Consider the following 19,484-nt stretch of genomic DNA (forward strand, 5'->3'; position numbering starts at 1 on the left):
CCGCCCACGCCGGAAAGCAGCGAGGGGACCGCTACGCGACGGCGCCGCTTCACGACGGCGCCGCCGTCGCTTTACGGCAGCGCGGAGGTCGTGGCGGCGGGCGCGGAGGCGCCATGGAGGGCGGCGGCAACTCCAGCAGCAAGGGCAGCGGCCTCGGCGGCCTCTTCGGCGCCGGTGGGGCCGGGTACTCGCACGCCGACCTGGCCGGGGTGCCGCGTGAGTAACGGCCGGCGGCGAGGAGGGCCGGGCGGGGGGCGCTGCCGGGACAACGCGGAGGGGCCGGGGCGAGCGGGGACGCGGCCGGCACGGCGCCGGGCCCGCGGTGAGGTGGGCGGTAGCGGCTTCGTGCCGGTCTGCGGCCGCCCCTCGGCGCGATGCTCGTCGCTGCGCTCGTGAACGAGGGCCGCCTCCGTCAGCTCCCTACGTGCGGGGCTGCCGCGCGCAGCCGTGTCATCGTGGTCTTTTTGTCTTTGTCCCCAGTAACGGGAATGAGCCCTCTGTCCCCGTATTTGAGCTTGGACCCCAAGTACCTCGTACAGGTGAGATGAACGCTTGTTTCTTTGCGTTGAGGATGTTGTGGCCGTGCTGGAAGGCCTCAGAATCCCCGCAGGGCAATGCCGTGCCTACAGCCCCCACGTGGCAACGGGGGTCAGTTCCAAATCTGATAGAAGCTCACAGTGCAATGGCTTGCGCTACAAAACCAGTTCCAAAATCAGCAAGGATACTGTGTCCACGTGCCAATAGTGGAAGGAGTTCTTATGCCTCTTTTCTCGACCACCAGGCCCCAGCTCTTTCACATCTGGGCACTTGGCACATCCCTCATGTCTGTCAGTAATGCTTGTTTCCTAACACAGCTTCATGTTAGCTAATATCATTGACCACGTTGTAAGAAAAACAAATTAATTAAAAACCCGTAACGCTTTTCTTTTCCACTAACATTAACAAAAGATTGAAAAGATTCAAGTTAATCCAATAAGGATGCATGTTAATTATTTCCTTTATGTATATATGGCTTATATTGTCTGTGATCATCACACCTTGCAGAAGTAGTGCTGACTGTCACCAGTCATATAGCATCTGCTATGTGTGCTTTTGATTCATGGTGTAAAAGTGGAAAGCTCTGAACAAAGTTAAGGGGCTGTTGTTTCTGTTCCTCTTTCACTCAGAGCTGCTGCAGTTAAGGTTACAACACAACAAGCCTATAATGGTAGGAAACAAGAGATATGCATCTGCATAAGTGGATTCCCTGGCACAGTTGTCTTGCCTGCTGTTGCTGAGTAGTCAAAAATATTAAGTAGTTACTTAAACCTCTTCCCAAAATACCCTCCAAATAGTTTCTGAACATGGAGTGAATGGTCCTCGCTGGGAAAGTCAGCATTTTTGTTGAGAATCTTATGCGTCTTTTCAGTGTCTCGTAATAAGAAATTAAAGTGCTTTGGCTGACCTTGCTCTACCATGTGCTGCTTTTTAGCAGGTTTCTCTAGCTCATCATCTTTTCAAACTTAGATATCTGACTTATAAGAATACAAGTCAGCTCCTGTGGGAAAAGGGCATACAACTGCAAAAACTACCAGCCTCACATTTTTTATGCCTGACATCTCTATTTCAAATGCATTCCATGTTCCTCCTCTCCCCATGTCTTAAGGACTGGTCGCTTGAGTGCAGCAAAATACTTAATAGATACAGTTCTTCCATTAGCATCAGAGTAGTGGGAAACCTTAATGCATTTCTACATCTGTATAGGTTGCTCAGTGAGGAACAGCACTACACAGCCTGAAAAAAAAATAAAATAAGAGCCTTTAAATGAGAGCAGGTCTCTTGTTGCCTCCTTAAAGATACAGAAATAAATAGTTGCCAAGACCACAGAATAAGAGTTCCTTGGCTTGGTTTCTTTATCATGAGAGTGCTGAGGTGCTGGAACAGGCTGCCCAGTCCCTAGAGGTGCTTGAGGCCAGGTTGGATGGGGCCCTGGGCAGCCTGGTCTAATATTAAATGAGGACATTGGTGGCCCTGCATGTGGCAGGGGGGTTGGAGATTTATGATCCTTCCAACCCAAGCCATTTTGTGATTGTCTGCCTGATATTATTTATAGAGAATTATGATAGGTGGAAAAGAAAAGGCCCCAAATCATTTCATGGTTTTGAATTATTTTTCCATTCTTATTGAAATATAAGAGTATATTCCATATAAAACTAGTGTAGATAACAGATCCAGAAACACTGTTTACATATATTTTTGCTTTTGTTCACTGCATGGTTTAAGAAAGCAAGTGTGGTCTACACTTTGTATTTTCAAGTGTATCTGACTTAAAGTTGTGGGTTTTTTTCTCCAGGATACAGATGAGTTTATCCTGCCCACAGGAGCCAACAAAACTCGTGGCAGATTTGAGTTAGCCTTTTTCACCATTGGAGGATGTTGTATGACAGGTACGTGGTCATATTTTCACTTTTTCCAGCTATTACAACAGCCTTTACCTGTAGCCTTACATAAACAGCTATTTAACTTCAGGCTATACGCTTTGAGTTTTCTCAGTGCCTACTTCTAGTATTTCTGTTCTTTTTCCTGCTAACCAGGGGCAGCATTTGGTGCACTGAATGGCTTGCGACTTGGCTTGAAGGAGACTCAGAACATGGCATGGTCAAAACCTAGAAATGTACAGTAAGTGCTTGACTGTAGAAGTTCAGCTTAGTAACAATTTTTTTTTTCAAGATGGAACAAAATTAGCTCTGAATATACTGCAAAACCAAATGTATCTATGTCTTTAGTAGAGACAAATTGGAATCCAAATTTGTCAGCATTGAGTTATCAAGTGTTTTTAGACTAAAGATGTTCAGTTCAATAACTTTTTTTTTCATTTAGTGACAGTTATGTCTTCTGACTTATCTCGAATATTTGAGAGACTAAATTACTGGTTTATTATTTATTAGAAATCTATTTCAAAATCAAGGCAGTGATTGTATTTGTTGAAGTATTCTCTAAAGAAGCAATTTGTTTAGAGCCATTTTTTCCCCTTATTTATCTGAGAGCACCTTCTCTCTGCATTCCTGAACTTACCAGAACTGGAAGGAAATTAAAAAGCAAAAGATGTGCTCGCCTGGATTTGCATACTGCTGAGCAAACATTGCACAGCGTTCCACTCACCAAGAAGCAAAATGACTTCTGACATGTTCTTGACAATACCAGGCAAAGTATTTGCAGGTAGTCTGATAGTCCTATAAAGAATGGTATTCACTCGACTGGTGAAGGAGATCTCTGGTTATGCAGCACTTCTTATGAACCAGCCTAAGCCCAAGAGGTGCTCTCTCTACAATGGCTGGCCCTTACATGAGCCCAGGAGTCCACCCTTTCTGGTCCCATGGGGAGCACAGGTGTGAACAATTTGCCTGTGCTCCCCAGGCCAGCTACAGCCCTTCACCAGGTACTGAATCTCCAGTTCAAGCCATGACCTAACAGTTCCCCTACATCCTACCCTTTCACAACATGAACAGTGACTGGGCACTGTTTGCCCTACAAAGCAGCAAAATTGCTTCTGACAAATTCTTTGCAATCCCCAGCGAAGTATTATTGGGGGAATACCAATAGTCATATACAGGAAAAAAGTTTGACTCACCCAGGTAGCAGTGAGGATCTCTGGCTGTGGAACGCTCCTTTCAAGGAAGCAGCTGGTGTCTAGGAGAGGTTCTTCCTGCAGAGGCTAGCTCTTAAATGAGCCCAGGGAAGTGGACCACAATATACCCCTTGCAGTCATGTGGGAAGCACAGGTAAATTGTCTGCAGCTGTGCTCCCTGGGCCAGCCACACCCCTTCACCAGGTGCTCAATCATCAGCTCAGGCCATGACCTAATAGTTCCCGTACAAGTGGATTTGGAGATGAGCTCATGCATTGGAATCACAATTTATACAATTAATAATTCCCATCCGGAACGGGCATAAGTCTTTAAAAAGATTCACTTGTGCAAGCAGGTTTCATAGTTGTTGCAGGATCTCTCACAGAAGGTTTGTAGTTATTGCAGAATCATAAATGTTGTGCAATTTCTCCAAATGTCCAGATTGTTCTTTTCTTCAAGGAAGTCCACTACCAGGTGCTATTTAAGAGATCATTACTAGGACTCTTCAATGACATTAGAGCACATCAGAGTTGAGTGACATTGCTCCTCCTGGTGGTCTTACAGGCGATAGATCTCAGGGAGAGTAAAACAGCTATTTAACCATTACCAGAACTAGCAAAGTCCATCCTCCAAGGTAAAATATGTGCCATATTACAGTTCTGGACAAGTATTTCTGCCAGAACAGGGACACGCTTAAGTCATTTATACTTTGCTTTTCAGCCCAATATTGATGGTTAGGTAGGTCAAGCACCAGAACTGGGATTGTTCTGACCTACCAAAGCAACATTATCTGTGTTCCCTTCACAATGAAAATCAGGATTTGTATTATCATTTCTGGGATACATGTACCAATTACTTGCAGAGTTACTGATTCCCCCTCTTCTAGTAACCTCCCCTGCAGTGCAAGCAAGCCACTCTGATCTTACCTGCATCTTCCAAGGCCAGTTTACCTTACTAGTCCCTGGCACAAGGTCCTCAGGGGTAGGGAGCGGAAGATTATACAGCATCCCAACTTGGGGTTTCAAGCATGGATCACTCCCCTAATTTGAATTCTAAGAAGGAAGACCCAAGTTGTCTGTAATATACACAGGACACTGGCTTGACCATCTCTGCATTTCTCATTTAAAACCTTCAGCATCTCGTGAAGTCATTTAATCCACCACTTCAGATAACCAGTCTTCAGAGCAGCCTTTAGAATGCCATTTCTGTCTTTGAGTTGTAGATGCTTTACCCAGAATCCTGCTAATTACACCAATTATTTTGCTCATCAAGAAGCAAAATTGCTTTTGACAGACTGTTGGCAATACCAGGCAAAGCAGTTGCAGGTAGACTAATGTTGTATTGAAAAAGAGTGGAACTCACTCAACTGGTGAAGGAGCTCACTGGCTGTATAGTACTTCTCCTGAAGAAACTAGCCTAGACCAAAGAGATGCACTCCATATAGTGGCTGGCTCTTATATGAGCCCAAGGTGGCTCCACACTGAGTCACCCCTTCTGGTCAAGTGGGGGACACAGGTGCAAACAATTTGCCTATGCTTCCCAGGCCAGCAACACCCCTCCACCAGGTGCTCAATCACCAGTTCAAGTCGTGACCTAACAGTTCCCCTACACAAAGTATAGGATTTTCTGGATCACAGCATCCATGAGTATCCCCAGCATTCCCAAACTGACACCATATCTTGTTGTTTGAAAGGATGCAGTATACTTATATAATTATTGGTAGTTTAGACGCCACTATAAGAAAACATAAGTGCCCTTAAAGGAGACATCGCAAACTGGAAGAGTGAAATAACTGAGGGAGACTGTTTTCATTCTTCTAAATTTCTTTGGAAAAAGGGAATTTTAAACAAGCGATGTGCTATTATTTCACAGTCCAGTTTGTACAGACTCTTCTCCTTTTAAAACAGTTTCTGTATTTTCCATCCCATTCTTTACCATTTGTAGTATTAAAGATAAAACCAGAATACTCCCCATAAGAGTTCCGACTCTTCCATAGATAAACAAAATTGTACTTTTTGTATTCATAATGAGCTTAGACAGATAAATGTTTTCATGCAGATTTTGATGGGTCCGGCCCAGCAGGTGGCAGTCATTGCACACGCTGCTGTTTTGTTGTCCTTGCCCTTCAAGGGAAAACATGTTGAGGATCATCATCACTTTGAATTAATGTATTAATTTTGGTCTTTTCCTAATCAAAGGCAAGGAGGAGAAATGTTTCTCTATATCTCCTTTAAATTCATCCTAAATGTACACTTTTTAAAATATACATTTTGCTGGTATTTCCCTTCAGATATCTTGTAGTATTTTATGTGTTAAAATAATAATTTTCTCATCAATTCCGAATTGATGGAATGTTGACAAAATGGAGCTAGGGGTTGTATTGAGAAGGAGACTGTCAATACCCTGGCCTCTTGGGTATTTTCCTCACTTCAAAATGAAGTTCATTACATAACCATGTTCAGAAGCAGCCTCTGTCCCTTTCCTAGTTAGGAAAGAGGAAAAGTAGTAAGAAATGAAATCAAACAAACTCAAATGAGAAGGAATACAATGTGTAACATTTTCATTGTGTGAAGTGATGAACTAAGCTCCAGCGGTAGTCAGCTGTCCAGGGCAATGCTGTGCCTGTGGCAGTGTTACACTGCTGGGAGATAAAAATCAGTCATCTCTTCTGGCTGTTGTCACCGTTCTGGTGACAGCTGATGCCAAGAAGAAGTGACGTGGTGCTTCCCTGAGAGTGTGCTAAGGGTTTCATTTTGCTCTTCAGTGCTAGTCCGGAAGCATACATGCAGAAATATTTAGGGTGCCTTACTTTTGCTGTGTGCTCCTTTTCACAAATGGAATTACAGGATTTCCTCTTTCCCACTGATATGAGTTTGTTCAGACTTGTGTTTCATTCCTATCTCACTCATTTAGGTGTCACCACGCTCCCTGATACATGATCTCTGTTTTGCTTGCACCTTCTAAAAGAGCACTCTGGCTTTCTTGGAGATGTTACAGTTAAAACAACTCAGTTATATCAATCGTTCTCACTAGCTATACGAAAAGCTGTGTTACAAACAAATTAGTAAGTTTAAGAAGTCATTTGAAGGGAAGAGATTCACATCTTGATATGGTGCGAGTCTGTCTCAAAGGACAGATTTTCTTAAGACTAGACCAAAATAAATATTTGCCATTAGGAGTGCATGCCCTGCTCTTTGGAATATGCATGATGGAGGAGATTATGTATTACCAAGGTGTATGCTTTTCCTTACTGTTCTATTTTAGAAGGCTTTTTAGTTTGTTATTCCAGTTTCAGTGATAGACATGTAGTATAAACACTTCATACCTGCTATCATGAATCCAGTAGCATTAATTCTCAGGCTTAGAATAATGCCTGACTGTAAAGCAGTCAGCAGAGCACTGAAGCTTTTAATATCTTTTTAACTTCTTTACAGAATTCTAAATATGGTGACAAGGCAAGGAGCATTATGGGCGAACACTCTGGGATCTCTGGGTAAGTGAACTTGTCATTTCTAGAGAAAACAATTTATAAGTATGTAACCATTTCAAGGAAAACATATCCTTCTACATTTTCATTTTGACATCCACCAGGAACAATTGCAGCTGCTTCTTTGGGATTTGAGAGTATTTCAGCAGAAAGGCCAAAATTGAATTTTAAGAGCAAGTAGCCAGAAGCCTCTAATTAATGAATAGTATTTCTAGTGCATTTGAAACAAGAAATCTAGCTATGGAATAAAAGGAACAGACAAAAAATTAAAGGTAATATTTAATGGTTAGGAAATTCTAGTTAATTCTGCAGCTTAAGGCAAAAAGTATGATTTGGATTTTTTTGAAAGAAATAACAATCTAAAAAGAGATTTTGGTTATATGGGCCATTCCCTGATGTCTGTCTCCAGGTAAAAATCAAAATGCTTCTGCAGAAGAAAATATGATAGCCACTAAAAAATTTTGTAGTTTTATGGTGTTAGCTTGGGTAGAAAAATTGCAATTTCAGGTCTAGACATTGCTTATAACTAGTACAAATTAGAAAAAGAGCAAAGAAAATTATCAAAAGTCTGATGGGAGAATTTCTGTAAACCGAGTGAGGGAGACAGAAAAAAAATTGCTTCAGAAAAATGATTTATGGAACTCCATGGAAGTCAATGGAATGACTGAAGTCCTGGAAAATATAAGCTCTTTGGCTGGTGTTCCCATCCCACCTCCCAGTCTTAAAAAGAACAAGTGGTTACTCTGAAAGGAGAATCATAGAATCATAGAACAGTTTGGGTTGAAAGGGAACTCTAAGATCATCAAAGGGACACCTCCCTCTAGCTCAAAGTCCCATCCAGCCAGGCCTTGAATGCTTCCAGGGAAGGGGGAAGGGGGCATCCACAACCTCTCTGGACAACCTGTTCCAGTGTCTCACCACCCTCACAGTAAGGAATTTTTGTGAGAAGTGGAGAACTGATGGAAAGGTGTTGTTTTGAAATTTACCGATGATGGAACTCATTGCCCCACAAAGTGGTAATGGGAGTTAAATGATCAGTATGTAAAACATACTATGTAGTGTTACAACCTTAAAATATTTTATGTCATAATTAAAAAAAAAAATTGGCTAAATTGCATTTATTACATTTTATTTCAGTCTTATTTCTGAAGAGTAGGTTAGTTTGCCAGTTAACTTAGACATCAACTTTTGAGATATAATGTAGAGACCATGGGATTCTGAATAACTGAGTATGACAGTTTTCAAAAATGGAAGCATTTGCCTAGGATTTTTTCTTTTCTGAAGGGGCGGGGGGTTGGGGGAGTGGTATTTTCTATTCCAACTCTAATCAAAACATTTCTGAAAAATGGGATGCAGGAACACTGCAGTTCAAGGTCCGAAGGTAAGTGACACATTAACAGGATTTTTCAGCTGTGTTTGAAGAAAGATTACTCAAGAAAATGTTTGTGCATTCCAGTAACAACTTGTTTCTTTTGTTACAAAGTATGACTTCATGAGTCACAGAGTTAAGCAGAACTTTATATCTGGGGGGTTGGTATTAGCTCTGCATCATCCTATGTACTAGAGAAAATCCTTGAAAAAAGCTAAAGAATTTTTGCATTTTATTTCATTTGTGCAGCATTTCTGTGTATCAGATTCCTTTTGTCAGTACAGACAATTTTTTGTCATTCTGTTCCTAAACAGAGGTAGCAACATATTTATTTAAAAGAATGTGTTGAATGTAGCTCTTTCTTCTCCTCATTGTTCATACAACATGCAACTAAGACAGTGAAAACCATCATTGCCTGTCTGGAAAAAGATGCTATTGCTTGTCTTACCAACTTTAATATGGCTGCTTATAGCAGAAATAAAGACTTTAACTCTTAGCAGATGAAAGATGAAAGTGACACAGTGTTGTCATCACTTGAAGACTGTGACATGCTCTCCTGTCCAGAGCCTGAAATGTGATTATACCATCAGACTCCTTAGGGTGGGTTTGGGGGGGCTTCTCCTTTGTACAGAAAGTTTAAGCTGTATGTGCATACATATTGAAAGTTGACACATTTCTAAGTCCTCTTCAGGATAGTTGACAGACTTCTGCAAAGTTTGGGGACAAAGTTCTCCTATGAAGCAGAGGTGAAGCAGTTGTATATATCAAATCCCAAGCATTTATGCAGGAAACATAGACCCTTGTTCTCCAGTCTGTGGTACCATGTTCTGAATGCTACACCTAAACAACTGGCATTAAATCTTGGTGATTTGTGGACAACAATTTGGTCTGTTGTGTAGAAAGTGTTGAGCTGATTTGTTTCGTCCCGTCTCCAGAGGGCAAGATAAAGCCTGACAGTACACAGTTAAATCTTGGAAAGCTTTTAAACAGGCCTAAGCCTCGGCCACTTGATATCATGTTTGTCATGTCTTCAGACAGTACCAGATATCATGAGTAATGCTACTTTATGACCAAACTATGGCTAGAGAAAGGTTATCTGTATAACTATGAGGGCTGGAGTAAACACCAAAGGCAGAAAATCTGTGTACAGTTTAACTACTTACACTGAGCCTTGATTCTGAGCCTTGTATCTTAGACAGTGGGAATTTTAACTTGAATTTTTTAATACTTTTCCTTCCCAGCTTTGCTGTACAGTGCTTTTGGAGTCATCATTGAAAAAACACGAGGTGCAGAAGATGACCTGAATACCATAGCTGCTGGAACCTTGACAGGAATGCTATACAAAAGCACTGGTAGAGTGACAAAATGCTTTTATTTTTCCTCTTGTGCTTTCTTCTAGTTATTAGGACTTGCTACTTTTTCTAAATACTGGCCTGCTCCAATAATTGAGAGTATAAAAATGGTATATTAGGCACAGAACTGGAACATAGCTTTTTGCAGTTGCAGATATCTTATGAGTGACTTGTAATAAGCTTCATCGTGAAGCAATCAAGGTGTTCTGTATTTCTCACCTTCCATCTCCAACCTCTCCTTCACTGTGGAAGGAGATTCCGATTTCCTTGCATCCACTGACAGCCTTGTGAGAGTGTTGGTTTTTATTCCTGCTATACCTGAAGAAGGCAGCTAAGAACAAGCTAGGTACTTTTTTTCTATGATCTCACCATAAAGATGAGTAAACATTAGCCTGTTTATTTGGTATATGTATATAACAAACATAATTTGTTTCTCATGATTATTGTTAGACCTTTGCAAGACGGAAAGAATGCAGCTTAATTCTGCTGGAAATGTCATTTACCTTTTTAAATGCAAATTTCCCTTCAGCAGACTTAGTTGTGTGCAAAACAATGTGTGGGCTAGGTCTCAGCTACCTGTGAAATTTGGTGAAGTTGCATATCTTTTTTTAGCTAATTGAAATTGTTTACTTATGCCAAAAAGGAAAAAAATGATGCTGTCAGCTTCTAAGGTTAAGAAATAACAGAAATATTAAAATAGAAAGAGACCATGGCCTTCTCTAAGCATGTACAAAACATTCATCTTGTACAATCTTAACCAGTTTAAGACAAAATTACTTTCCAAACAGGGGTTAATTAAAAAAAAAAAAATCACATCCAAGGAAGTGAAAAATCAGGAATTCAAATGGAACACTTAAAGAAGCCTTAAGATTGTTTTCTAAACCTGAGATTTTATGGATTTGTATCGTTAAAGTATGCAGAAAGAAGTTAATATATTTGTAAAGTTATCACATGGATGTTTGTACAGCCATTGTGGTAGGACTCTCATCTTTGCACAGTGATCAAGACCATCAGTGTTAGAGCAGCATGGGTTTAAGGTGAGTTTGCTGGTGAATATTGAGTTGTTTGCAAAGGAGAAGGCCTGAACTTCGTCAACAAGACTTCTGCTAACACAGAAGTTATTATTCCAGGCTCAGCAATTGGAGGGATCATAATTTTTAGAGAATTACTGGGTACCAGAGGAAAAAAAGTGTCAGTTTTATGTACCTCAATAAAAGTTAGGCTGTATAATTCACCTGTATGAGGAGATAATTCTATAATTAACCTCTCTACTTTTGCATATTTTGCTGAGCCTCAGTGTTTTAGAAATGTTTTTGAATATCTTCTTTATATATGGAACAAAGCAGCTTGAGATACCTTATTTTTCTGTTGATTTAGACTAATTAAAAGCAGCAGTCGTTGGCTGGAGCAGTCTTAGAAATGCCAACTGGTTCACTTAACCTTGCTAGAGCATATAGCTCTCTTGCAATCAATTACTTAATTGGGACTTCCTGAGGAATCTGCTAGATGGCCATCTACAGCTGCATAGGCTACAGAAAATGTAAGAATTCTATTCTGCCACGACTGTCATCTTGCACTCCAGAAGTTGTTTCCCCCTATGCCTTTCAGAAGTATGGAACTGGCATTTTGTGTGATCATTTCTTGGTGCAGTGCAACCATGCATGCCTACTTTGGTCACACGCAGTCATCTGATACTAAAAAAAAAATTACCAGAGCACAGTGGGACTTCTCGTTTGTAACATATGATCTGTTGAGGTCATAGTCACACTGATAAAGGTAAGTGTAGTGAATAAGTGTGTATTCATCAGTGTTGGATTTCTGCTATACCTCCTGCACAGAAAGTCAAAAGAAATACATTTTCACAGGCAATGTGAGCAGCACAGTAGACCTTTATTTTTAAGGATTAGTTCTGGAAGTGAAAAAGATGTTGGCCACATCTGTTGGATGAACTTAATTTCAATATTTTCATTTTTTCCTTTCATGCTCTGTTCTTCCTGCTTTTTCTCCCACGCTTCCTTTCCTACCCCTTATGACAGAGTACCCTTCCTCACACAGTATGGTAAAGCTTCCTTCAAAAGCTGTGCCTTTACCCAACATGAATACATGTGTCCAAAAGCCCTGAAATACCTCTGTTACATCATATGCAAAGGATCAGTTCAGGTCTGTGATGTACTCTAAGCTTGTAACCATTTTATGTTACATGGAATGCCATGTTGTATTGGCATTAAAAGGGGCAATTTGAAGGCTGAAACATTTCTGTGAAAACACTCACATTTCAACAGCAGTCAGAAATTCCCAGGGGCACCCCTCCCAAATCAACTCCATTCTATTAATAAACAAGGGAGGATGCAGAGTTGACAGAGGCAGTGTTGTTGAAGCACTCACATTTTTCATTCCTATCATTTCTCTTTTGTGAAGAGATAGGAATGTGTTTCAGAAGAAACGGTATAAAGTAAGGCAGGTTTTTTTGTTCTGACTTCCTTTTTAAGCATGGCACTGATGGAACAATCCTGCCATGCTGGAAAAATGCTCTTTTATGTATTGTACAAAGCCTTCCTGTAGACTGTTTCTGAAACTGAAGTGATTTGGCCTTTGCTGAGAAAGCATGAGTGGACAGGAAACAAAAGTAGTATGAAGACTTCTTGGAGGTTTGTTGCCCCAGACTGGTCCTAGTGTTCACAGTTTGTCTTTGCAGAGGTGTTAATCATTACCAAAATGCCAGCAGCCAGAAGGCTTTGAGATCACCCACACCCTAAAGCCAGCAGTTTGCAAGCAGGTTTGTGCAAGACTCCTTAACCCACAGCTTGTGTATGAGGAGATAAAAAGAATATTAAAGTCTGCAAGTGCCGACTCTGGAAATTCTGCTCTTCTGTGTTCATTGGAAATGGTGTTACTTGTTGAAAATTCTCCATTGCAAGTGACTAAAGCAGTTAAGTCCCCAGGAGTTCTGACAGACCTCCTTGCAGCCAGTCACGTAGGTTAGTTCGCTGCAAGGAGGGGAATGTTAGCATGGAATCCATCTAGGTACACTGCATGGGTTGGATCAACAGGAGCTGTGAGTAGAGTTTGAAAGTGGAATTAACTTGGGGAGCTTGGAGGCAGCACACTTTTGCAGATCCATTTGTCCAAGGTGGTCTCTGACTTTCTCGCTGGTAAAATGCTACGGTTACTTACTAGCTCTTAGCCTAAAAGTAGCCATGTTCAGTATGAACTTCCTGCACCAGACTTTGCAGTTCATGAAAGCTCTCAGCATAAATTCCATCCAGAACATTTGGTGTGATGGATGAAAAAAAGCCCTTTATGTTCCCATGTCAGTGGCATATGAAATAAAAGTGCTGCAGCTTAAGAAAGTGGAACAGGATTGACTAAAAGGGAGTCTGATTTCCTAAGCCTAGAAGGTTGGTTTTTTCTTTTACTTAGATACTCTTTATTCTTTGACTTCAGACCAAGGCAGGAGTTAAGGTCTGTTAGATGAGTGTTTTTGTCCTGAAAGGTTACAAAGCACACATACTAACATCATTAGAGCAAAGAAATGTTGGATTGCTCTGCACTAAGTATTGATCAGTCGGGAAAAAGATACTGAGCTGGGAGGGCCTTTGGTCTGAGTCCAGGTGACAGGCATTGGTTTCTCACTGTAGCCTTACAGAGTTCACTAAACAGAAAACTTCAGTGACCTTTATCTGAGCATTACGCAGGCTGTAGATGTTCTTCTTGTTAGATAACTTTTATTTCCACTGTACCGCAGGTGAGATAGGAACAAGAATAAACTCTTTGGACAAGCTGAATCAATTTTGCTTACTGTGCTTCTGTGCAGTAGGAGCCTGATAGAACCTCTCTTGCCTTTTGCACAGTAGCTGGTACGTAATTTAGTATAAAATAATTTGAAGAGAAATGGATGCTAGCAATAACCAAAGGCAGTACTTGTCATCTGAAGATCTCAGATCACAACCCTTGAAATCAGTGTGTCATGAGTTAGTTAAGAAGGGCTAAATATTATACTGCTAGCAGTAAAGTCTGCACAGAGCTAAAGATCAGTTCTGTGAACTACATTGGTAGGAGCCAAGGGTATTTGGGTTCACTAATTACGTTGTGAACTATAAAGGTGTCTTCCCTCTGGGTTCAATCTATTTTTCTTTAGGCCAGACAGGTGTTTTTTTTTTTCTTGTTTCTTTCTGTGGAAGGGAGGCAGGGGAAGAAACTGCTAGCAGGCTGCTGCAGCTGTGGCTCTGGCATCTCTTAATGCACTGCTTTATTCAGAGAAAAGCAAGTAAATGATTTGCTTCTGAACTTTAAACTTCATATCTGTCAGGTATTTAGACATCAGTACTCTCTTAAAACTTAAAAAGCTGAAGTTGCCTTGTGTATGTGAAAAACCAAGTCCTTAGGTTATTTAAGTAACATATTTGTCCTACAGGCCCTGAAGGAAGTGAAGCTGTTCCCACTCTGAATATCAGAGGAGAGGAAAAACTAATCATGCCTTAGTTCTTTTGTTAAGGTATCCCTAATGTTACCATAGAATGTTCTTGTTTTATGCATCCAGGAAATGAGAGCTCTGAGAATACATTCTGAAAATATGGGCAGTAAAGTCTGAAATGGAAGATTTTACCCTCGTGTTGAACAGCGTAGGTCATGTTTTTCCCTACTGAGTCAAATTCACTGCATCTGCTGTTAGAATACATTGAGTCATCTCACAGTGTGCTATGCATGTCAAATGTGTCAGAGATAAAGGCCAGTATTCTGGTGAAAAGGTGCATCAGCTAAAGCCAAACCAACCACACTGTCACGCAGGAAGCCTTAGGTGCTTTTTCAGAAACCCACAGCAGCTTCTCAGCTATCAATCCTGAAAGTTGCCTGATCTCGAAATACCTGCTCTCAGAAGTGTCTGTCAGCTGGGCCTTTATCTCAGCCCAGCACACAGGATGGGAGGCCCACCATCACGTTTCTAGCAGGGTTTGCTGAGACAGAATTGGTATCTGAGGGCTGCAGAGGGCGATTGCAGAGGAGGGGTGAGAACTTGGCTATCATGGAAACACAGCTGAGATGGGAGGGGAGAGGTTTTTTCCATTTTTTTGTTTATTTAAGAAACAAGGTGATTTTTTCAGAGGGCTTAACATTTCCTGCCCGGCAACTGGGCGGCTACATTCTGCAGTGCATTACTGTTCAGTGTTTGCCACAGATCTGGAGGCTTTTACTTAGATGGAAATCAGTTGTGGAAAGGAAATTTCTTTACGTGGTTTCTGCTTTGATGTTTTTTTTTAAACTAACTCAGTAAGGCACTCATTTTCAGCTGCATGATTTCTTGCTCATGAAACAGACAGACTTCCCTTTATGCATTTTCCACAAAGTCCAAGGGGCCTTAAATTCTGTGCAGGACCTGCAGAATGCTTCAGGCCTGTAGGGTTGATGCTTTGTAAGTAGGTTAGGGCTTCCCTCCTCTCCTGACTGGACATGGTATGTGACAATGTTAACGCTTATTTTTTGTTAGGAGCAGCACCAAGCCTGTGTGGATGCTGGAAGATGGCTCCACTGTGCATATTAAAGAGTTCTCCTGACCTCCCTCACAATCAGGCTCCATCAGCCTCCAACCAACCTTTCTTCTGTAGAGAAAATATGATTTTAAGGTGAAAGGAGGGGAATAGGGCTTGGAGCTGAAGGGAGGGTCTATAGGGACAGTCACAGCCCCATGCTGCCTCACTTTCTGTGCAGATATGCCATGTTTCATCCTCTTCCCTGTAGAGCTGCATGGTTAGGAGCCCTCTTTTGGAGGTTTCTTCCACAAAGAATTGCTACTTAATATAAGCAGCAGAATATTAGGCTAATGTTTAATTCATTTTTTCTCAAAAAAGCAATGAGCAAATGGTATTTTTGCAGGTTTTGCACATGGTATACGTGTGGCTTGCAGCCAGCAGCTGCCCGCAGAGGGACGCCTGTGTGTGCCCAGTGTGTACCCAGCTGTGAGCCCTTCCTTTGAGAAGCTTTTTTTGCAGCGAGGTCAGGCTGAGCTACCAAAGCCACAAGTCTGCCTTTGGGTTCCTGGTTTGGGCACATAGGTGCATAAATGTCTTTTCTTACTGCTCAGAGCTTTACTTGGAGCAGTGAGGGCAGTGACCTCAGCAGGTTTGTATCCAAACCCAGGTCATCACAGTAAGTCTGGCAGTGAAGTTTCTAGAAAGCCACAGCCAGATCTGACCTCTGTTATGGAGTCCAAGCTCTGCTCTTGGCTCTGCAGCTTCCTGGTTGCAGCACATGTCCAGCAGCACGAACAGCTTTAACAGCTCCAGTGAAATATGTTTGATCTTGCAGCGCATGTAGGGCTGTCTCAGCCTAGCTGGAGCCTACAGCTCCCTGCCCCACTAAAAGCCTAGATGCAATCCTGTGAAACAGCTTTATGGCCCCTAATGGTAAAAGAAAGGAATAGTCATTGCTGATTACTGGGATGTGCTTCCTTTCAAGCCTGAGGAACTTTACCACGTGGGCACATGGCATCTGGCCACGATGGTGTGTGTTATCTTGCATGCTTAGTTTGGCACAGATAAACATTGCAGAATCAAACTCTGAAGTTCCCCGGTGTTGAGTCACGCTCTCAGATGTTCCCATGTGGTCAGAGTATATTCTGGGAACTTGACCAGAAGCACTCTCTGCTCCTGAGAAACACAACCGTTCTGCTGTTCGGTAACAGCGGAGGGACAGATGCCTCCCTCCCCTTCTGCCACTGCACGTTGCAGTTCACGTGGGGTGTGTGAGGCTGTGGTGCCACTGACTCCCACATCCCAGCCATGCACTGGCAGTGGCCACACCTGCACTGGATTTTTACTGTCACAACTTACAGAATCCTTAGGTTCAACTAAGTAGCTTTATATATACATATTTATTGTCTGTGCTTCTCAGTCTTTGCCATTGCAGAATGACTTTAAAGGTGAAGAATATAAGAATAGAGGAGATTATTCAATGCATTGCCCTAGGAAGTTCTTGACAGTTATTGCTTTCTTTTTTTTTTAAGGTTTATTTTATTTTATTTTATTTTATTTTCAGAAGGTTTAATGTATACCAAAAAGTTCTGTCTGATGGCCCTCCTCAGCCTCTGGTTCCCAAGGTCACACACACATCACTCCTGTTCCTTTATTGCCATCCTGCCCTTTTTCCATTCAAATCTAGTGACTCATGGACAAACAGGACTTTTATTCCCCATCTGAATCCCTAACTGGAGGAGCTCTTAAAGCAAGAGGTTGTCACGTTTGCCTGGAAACCTCTGCTGAGGAAAGATGAAATAGAAACAGTAGGACTTTGGAAAAGTCATCATTCCTTCAAGCGTTCTGTGTGGTTTCTAAAGCTGTGGTGCTCTGTTTGCAGAAGTGTGACAGAAGTCACAACAGCAGGAGTAGAGTCGGGGTGATCAACCACCTCTCCTGAGCTTAGCTGTTGTTCTGAGGGTTCCACAGGCACCCCTTCTGGAAGGTTATTCAAAAAAGCACATGTTGTAGATGTGAACAACTTCTTGGGAGTTACTGCAGCTGATGATCGCATGGAATAGTGTTAATGAGCTTTTCTTCTTTTTCAGGTGGAGTGCGTGGGATAGCACGAGGGGGCATTGCAGGTCTGACTCTCACTGGCCTCTACGCTCTGTATAACAACTGGGAGCACATGAAGGGCTCCATTTCCCGGCAGTCCCTCTGAGCAGGGCAGCCAGCGCCGGGCAGAGGACACGCTTGCACAGTCACCAATCCAATCACTGCGAGATCTGTCTGGTGCCCTTTCCTATTCTATTTACAATTAGTGAGAAACTGAAGGAAGCTGTGTTGGGAGGAACCTCTTGCCAACGTTTGGCTGGATTGGCCCTTTCCTTCCTGCCAGCCACTTGTTGGAGGCAGTGATAGTTGTTGGACCTGCAAGCGAGCGGAGCGGCCACCACAACAGTCTCCCTGACACGCTCACCAGCCAGCCCTGGGCCAGAGCCATGCAGTGTGCTTGAGTCCCATCACTGTGCCAGCTGTGCTGCCAGGTCTGGGCAGATGAGTGCTGCTGCTGCACAATAAAGGCTCTGTCCATAGAGCCCTTCACTGTGGTCTGTCAACAGCACCTGGGCAGCCGGAGCAGGTGGGAGATTCCAGCAGCAACTGGCACAGGGCAGGGCTCGTTGCTCTTACAGCTCAGGGTAAGCTGTTAAAAGGGATATTGTAATTAATAAAAAGGGTGGTACTTATGCAACACCTTTTCTATGCTTTGCTGTTCCTGCTGTTGTTGAGACAAAGACGTCCTGCATCCAGTGACTTGCATTTACAGTTCAGCTTTGAAGGCCCATTGTGATAGAGTCATGAGGCAGTTGGGTGAGGGGAAGTGATGGATGGCCGATTGTCTCCTGATGCATGGTGACAGCAAGGCACGCTGGGCAGGGGCTGGTGCCACTCTCTGACTTGTAACAAACACAGAAGTTGTGTATGGATGGAGGGCAGTAACCAATTACTATTGCAAGACAGCTGTCATTGGGTTATAAACATTTTGGTGCTCCAGGACCTTACAGCTCGCTCAGCCAACCATTAGAAACCAAGCAATACAAGTACTTCTCTTGCTTGCTGTTACTGGGTTTTTAGTTATTAAGTTTATCTTCCCAATCCCCAAGTAGTTCTTACAGATTACTGGTGAAATGATGAATCTACGCCTTTACCAGCATTGAAGTGAAACCATGAAATGGTTTGTGAAATGCTTGATAGCACTTTTTGTAGATAAATGGAACAGTAAGTTACAAATCAATTCAGTAGTCAAGACTACTGTTTAAAAGCTCATTCCTTAAGTTTGTAATTAAGCAAGCCCAGGACAGGACAAAGGCAGGGGAGAAAAAAAAACAACCAAGAGAGATACTTCTTAATAAATAACTTCCTGTAAAGCTTTTGGTAGTTACAGTACACTGCACAAAAATAGAGACAAAGTAGAAGAAGAAAGGTAGCAGTGCTTTTCTCTCTGTCAAGGAGCCTCTCTCCTGAAGGAGACTTCACAGTTGCACTCCATTGGCCTTGCTTGGCTGCCAGCTCAAAGCAGGTGCTTTCTGCCAGCATTTAACTAGGTCTAACATAAAGGAAAGAAAACCATTTTCCATCTGCTTTGTAAATGCTGTTTCTTGTTAAACCTTATTTATGTTCCACTTCATTCAGAGTGGGTTATGTATCGGTGTTGTGGTATAAGGGCTGGACCTTTTAGCACACACTCTTTAGGGCTGCACCACTGAAGAAACTGTGTCCTGCTTCCAGCTGCAGAAAGGTGAGTTGGGCACCAGCTGTGCAGTGCTGATGGTGGGACATGGGAAAGGTGCATGCAATTTCAGATAGAGCTGCTGTTTTCCTCCCCACTGGTGTTGAGGGTTCCTCTCAGTCCGTGTTTCTTAGTCACCTTTAATAGGAGTTGTACTCCTGCATGCTCAGCAAGGATAGACAAAGGATTGTTGCCTGGAACTGCTTGCCTCAGAGCAGAGCTAAGTGTGTTTTTCTACAATAAGCTTTATTTCTAAGGCTATTAACAGCTGTGGTTCCTAACCTGCTTTTATATAGTGATGTGTAGTTGAGTTATGAAATACAGCCACAGCAGCAACCAGCTCTGCATGGGATTTAGCTTGGAATGCTGCAGTTTTCACATGGAAGAAAAAGGGGAGTAGTGACCATCTAGTAGCAGCAGCATGCA

At 42.3% G+C, this 19,484-nt stretch overlaps 1 protein-coding gene and 1 non-coding gene across 2 annotated transcripts; both read left to right on the forward strand.

Moving 5' to 3' along the window:
• The first annotated feature begins 50 nt into the window (after positions 1–50).
• Positions 51–18,022, forward strand: LOC116234715 (mitochondrial import inner membrane translocase subunit Tim23). Its single transcript, XM_031602477.2, has 7 exons — positions 51–216; positions 481–539; positions 2,333–2,426; positions 2,574–2,658; positions 7,042–7,100; positions 9,705–9,815; positions 17,374–18,022. The coding sequence occupies exons 1-7, from the start codon at positions 114–116 to the stop codon at positions 17,487–17,489; spliced, it is 627 nt and encodes a 208-aa protein (XP_031458337.1). The 5' UTR covers positions 51–113; the 3' UTR covers positions 17,490–18,022.
• LOC116234804 (small nucleolar RNA SNORA74) lies at positions 6,194–6,393 on the forward strand. Its single transcript, XR_004168205.1, has one exon. It is a non-coding gene; the product is annotated as a small nucleolar RNA SNORA74 (small nucleolar RNA).
• Positions 18,023–19,484: the final 1,462 nt, after the last annotated feature.

This window comes from Phasianus colchicus, chromosome 8, assembly GCF_987193195.1.
Source record: "Phasianus colchicus chromosome 8, bPhaCol1.hap1.1, whole genome shotgun sequence".
NCBI classification, from domain to species: Eukaryota; Metazoa; Chordata; class Aves; order Galliformes; family Phasianidae; genus Phasianus; species Phasianus colchicus.

Coding starts and splice junctions, on each gene's coding strand:
- LOC116234715 (XM_031602477.2), top strand. CDS start 114: ATGGAGGGCGGCGGCAACTCCAGCAGCAAGGGCAGCGGCCTCGGCGGC. Junction 2,427..2,573: donor TGGAGGATGTTGTATGACAG/GTACGTGGTCAT, acceptor CCTGCTAACCAG/GGGCAGCATTTGGTGCACTG. Junction 2,659..7,041: donor TCAAAACCTAGAAATGTACA/GTAAGTGCTTGA, acceptor ACTTCTTTACAG/AATTCTAAATATGGTGACAA.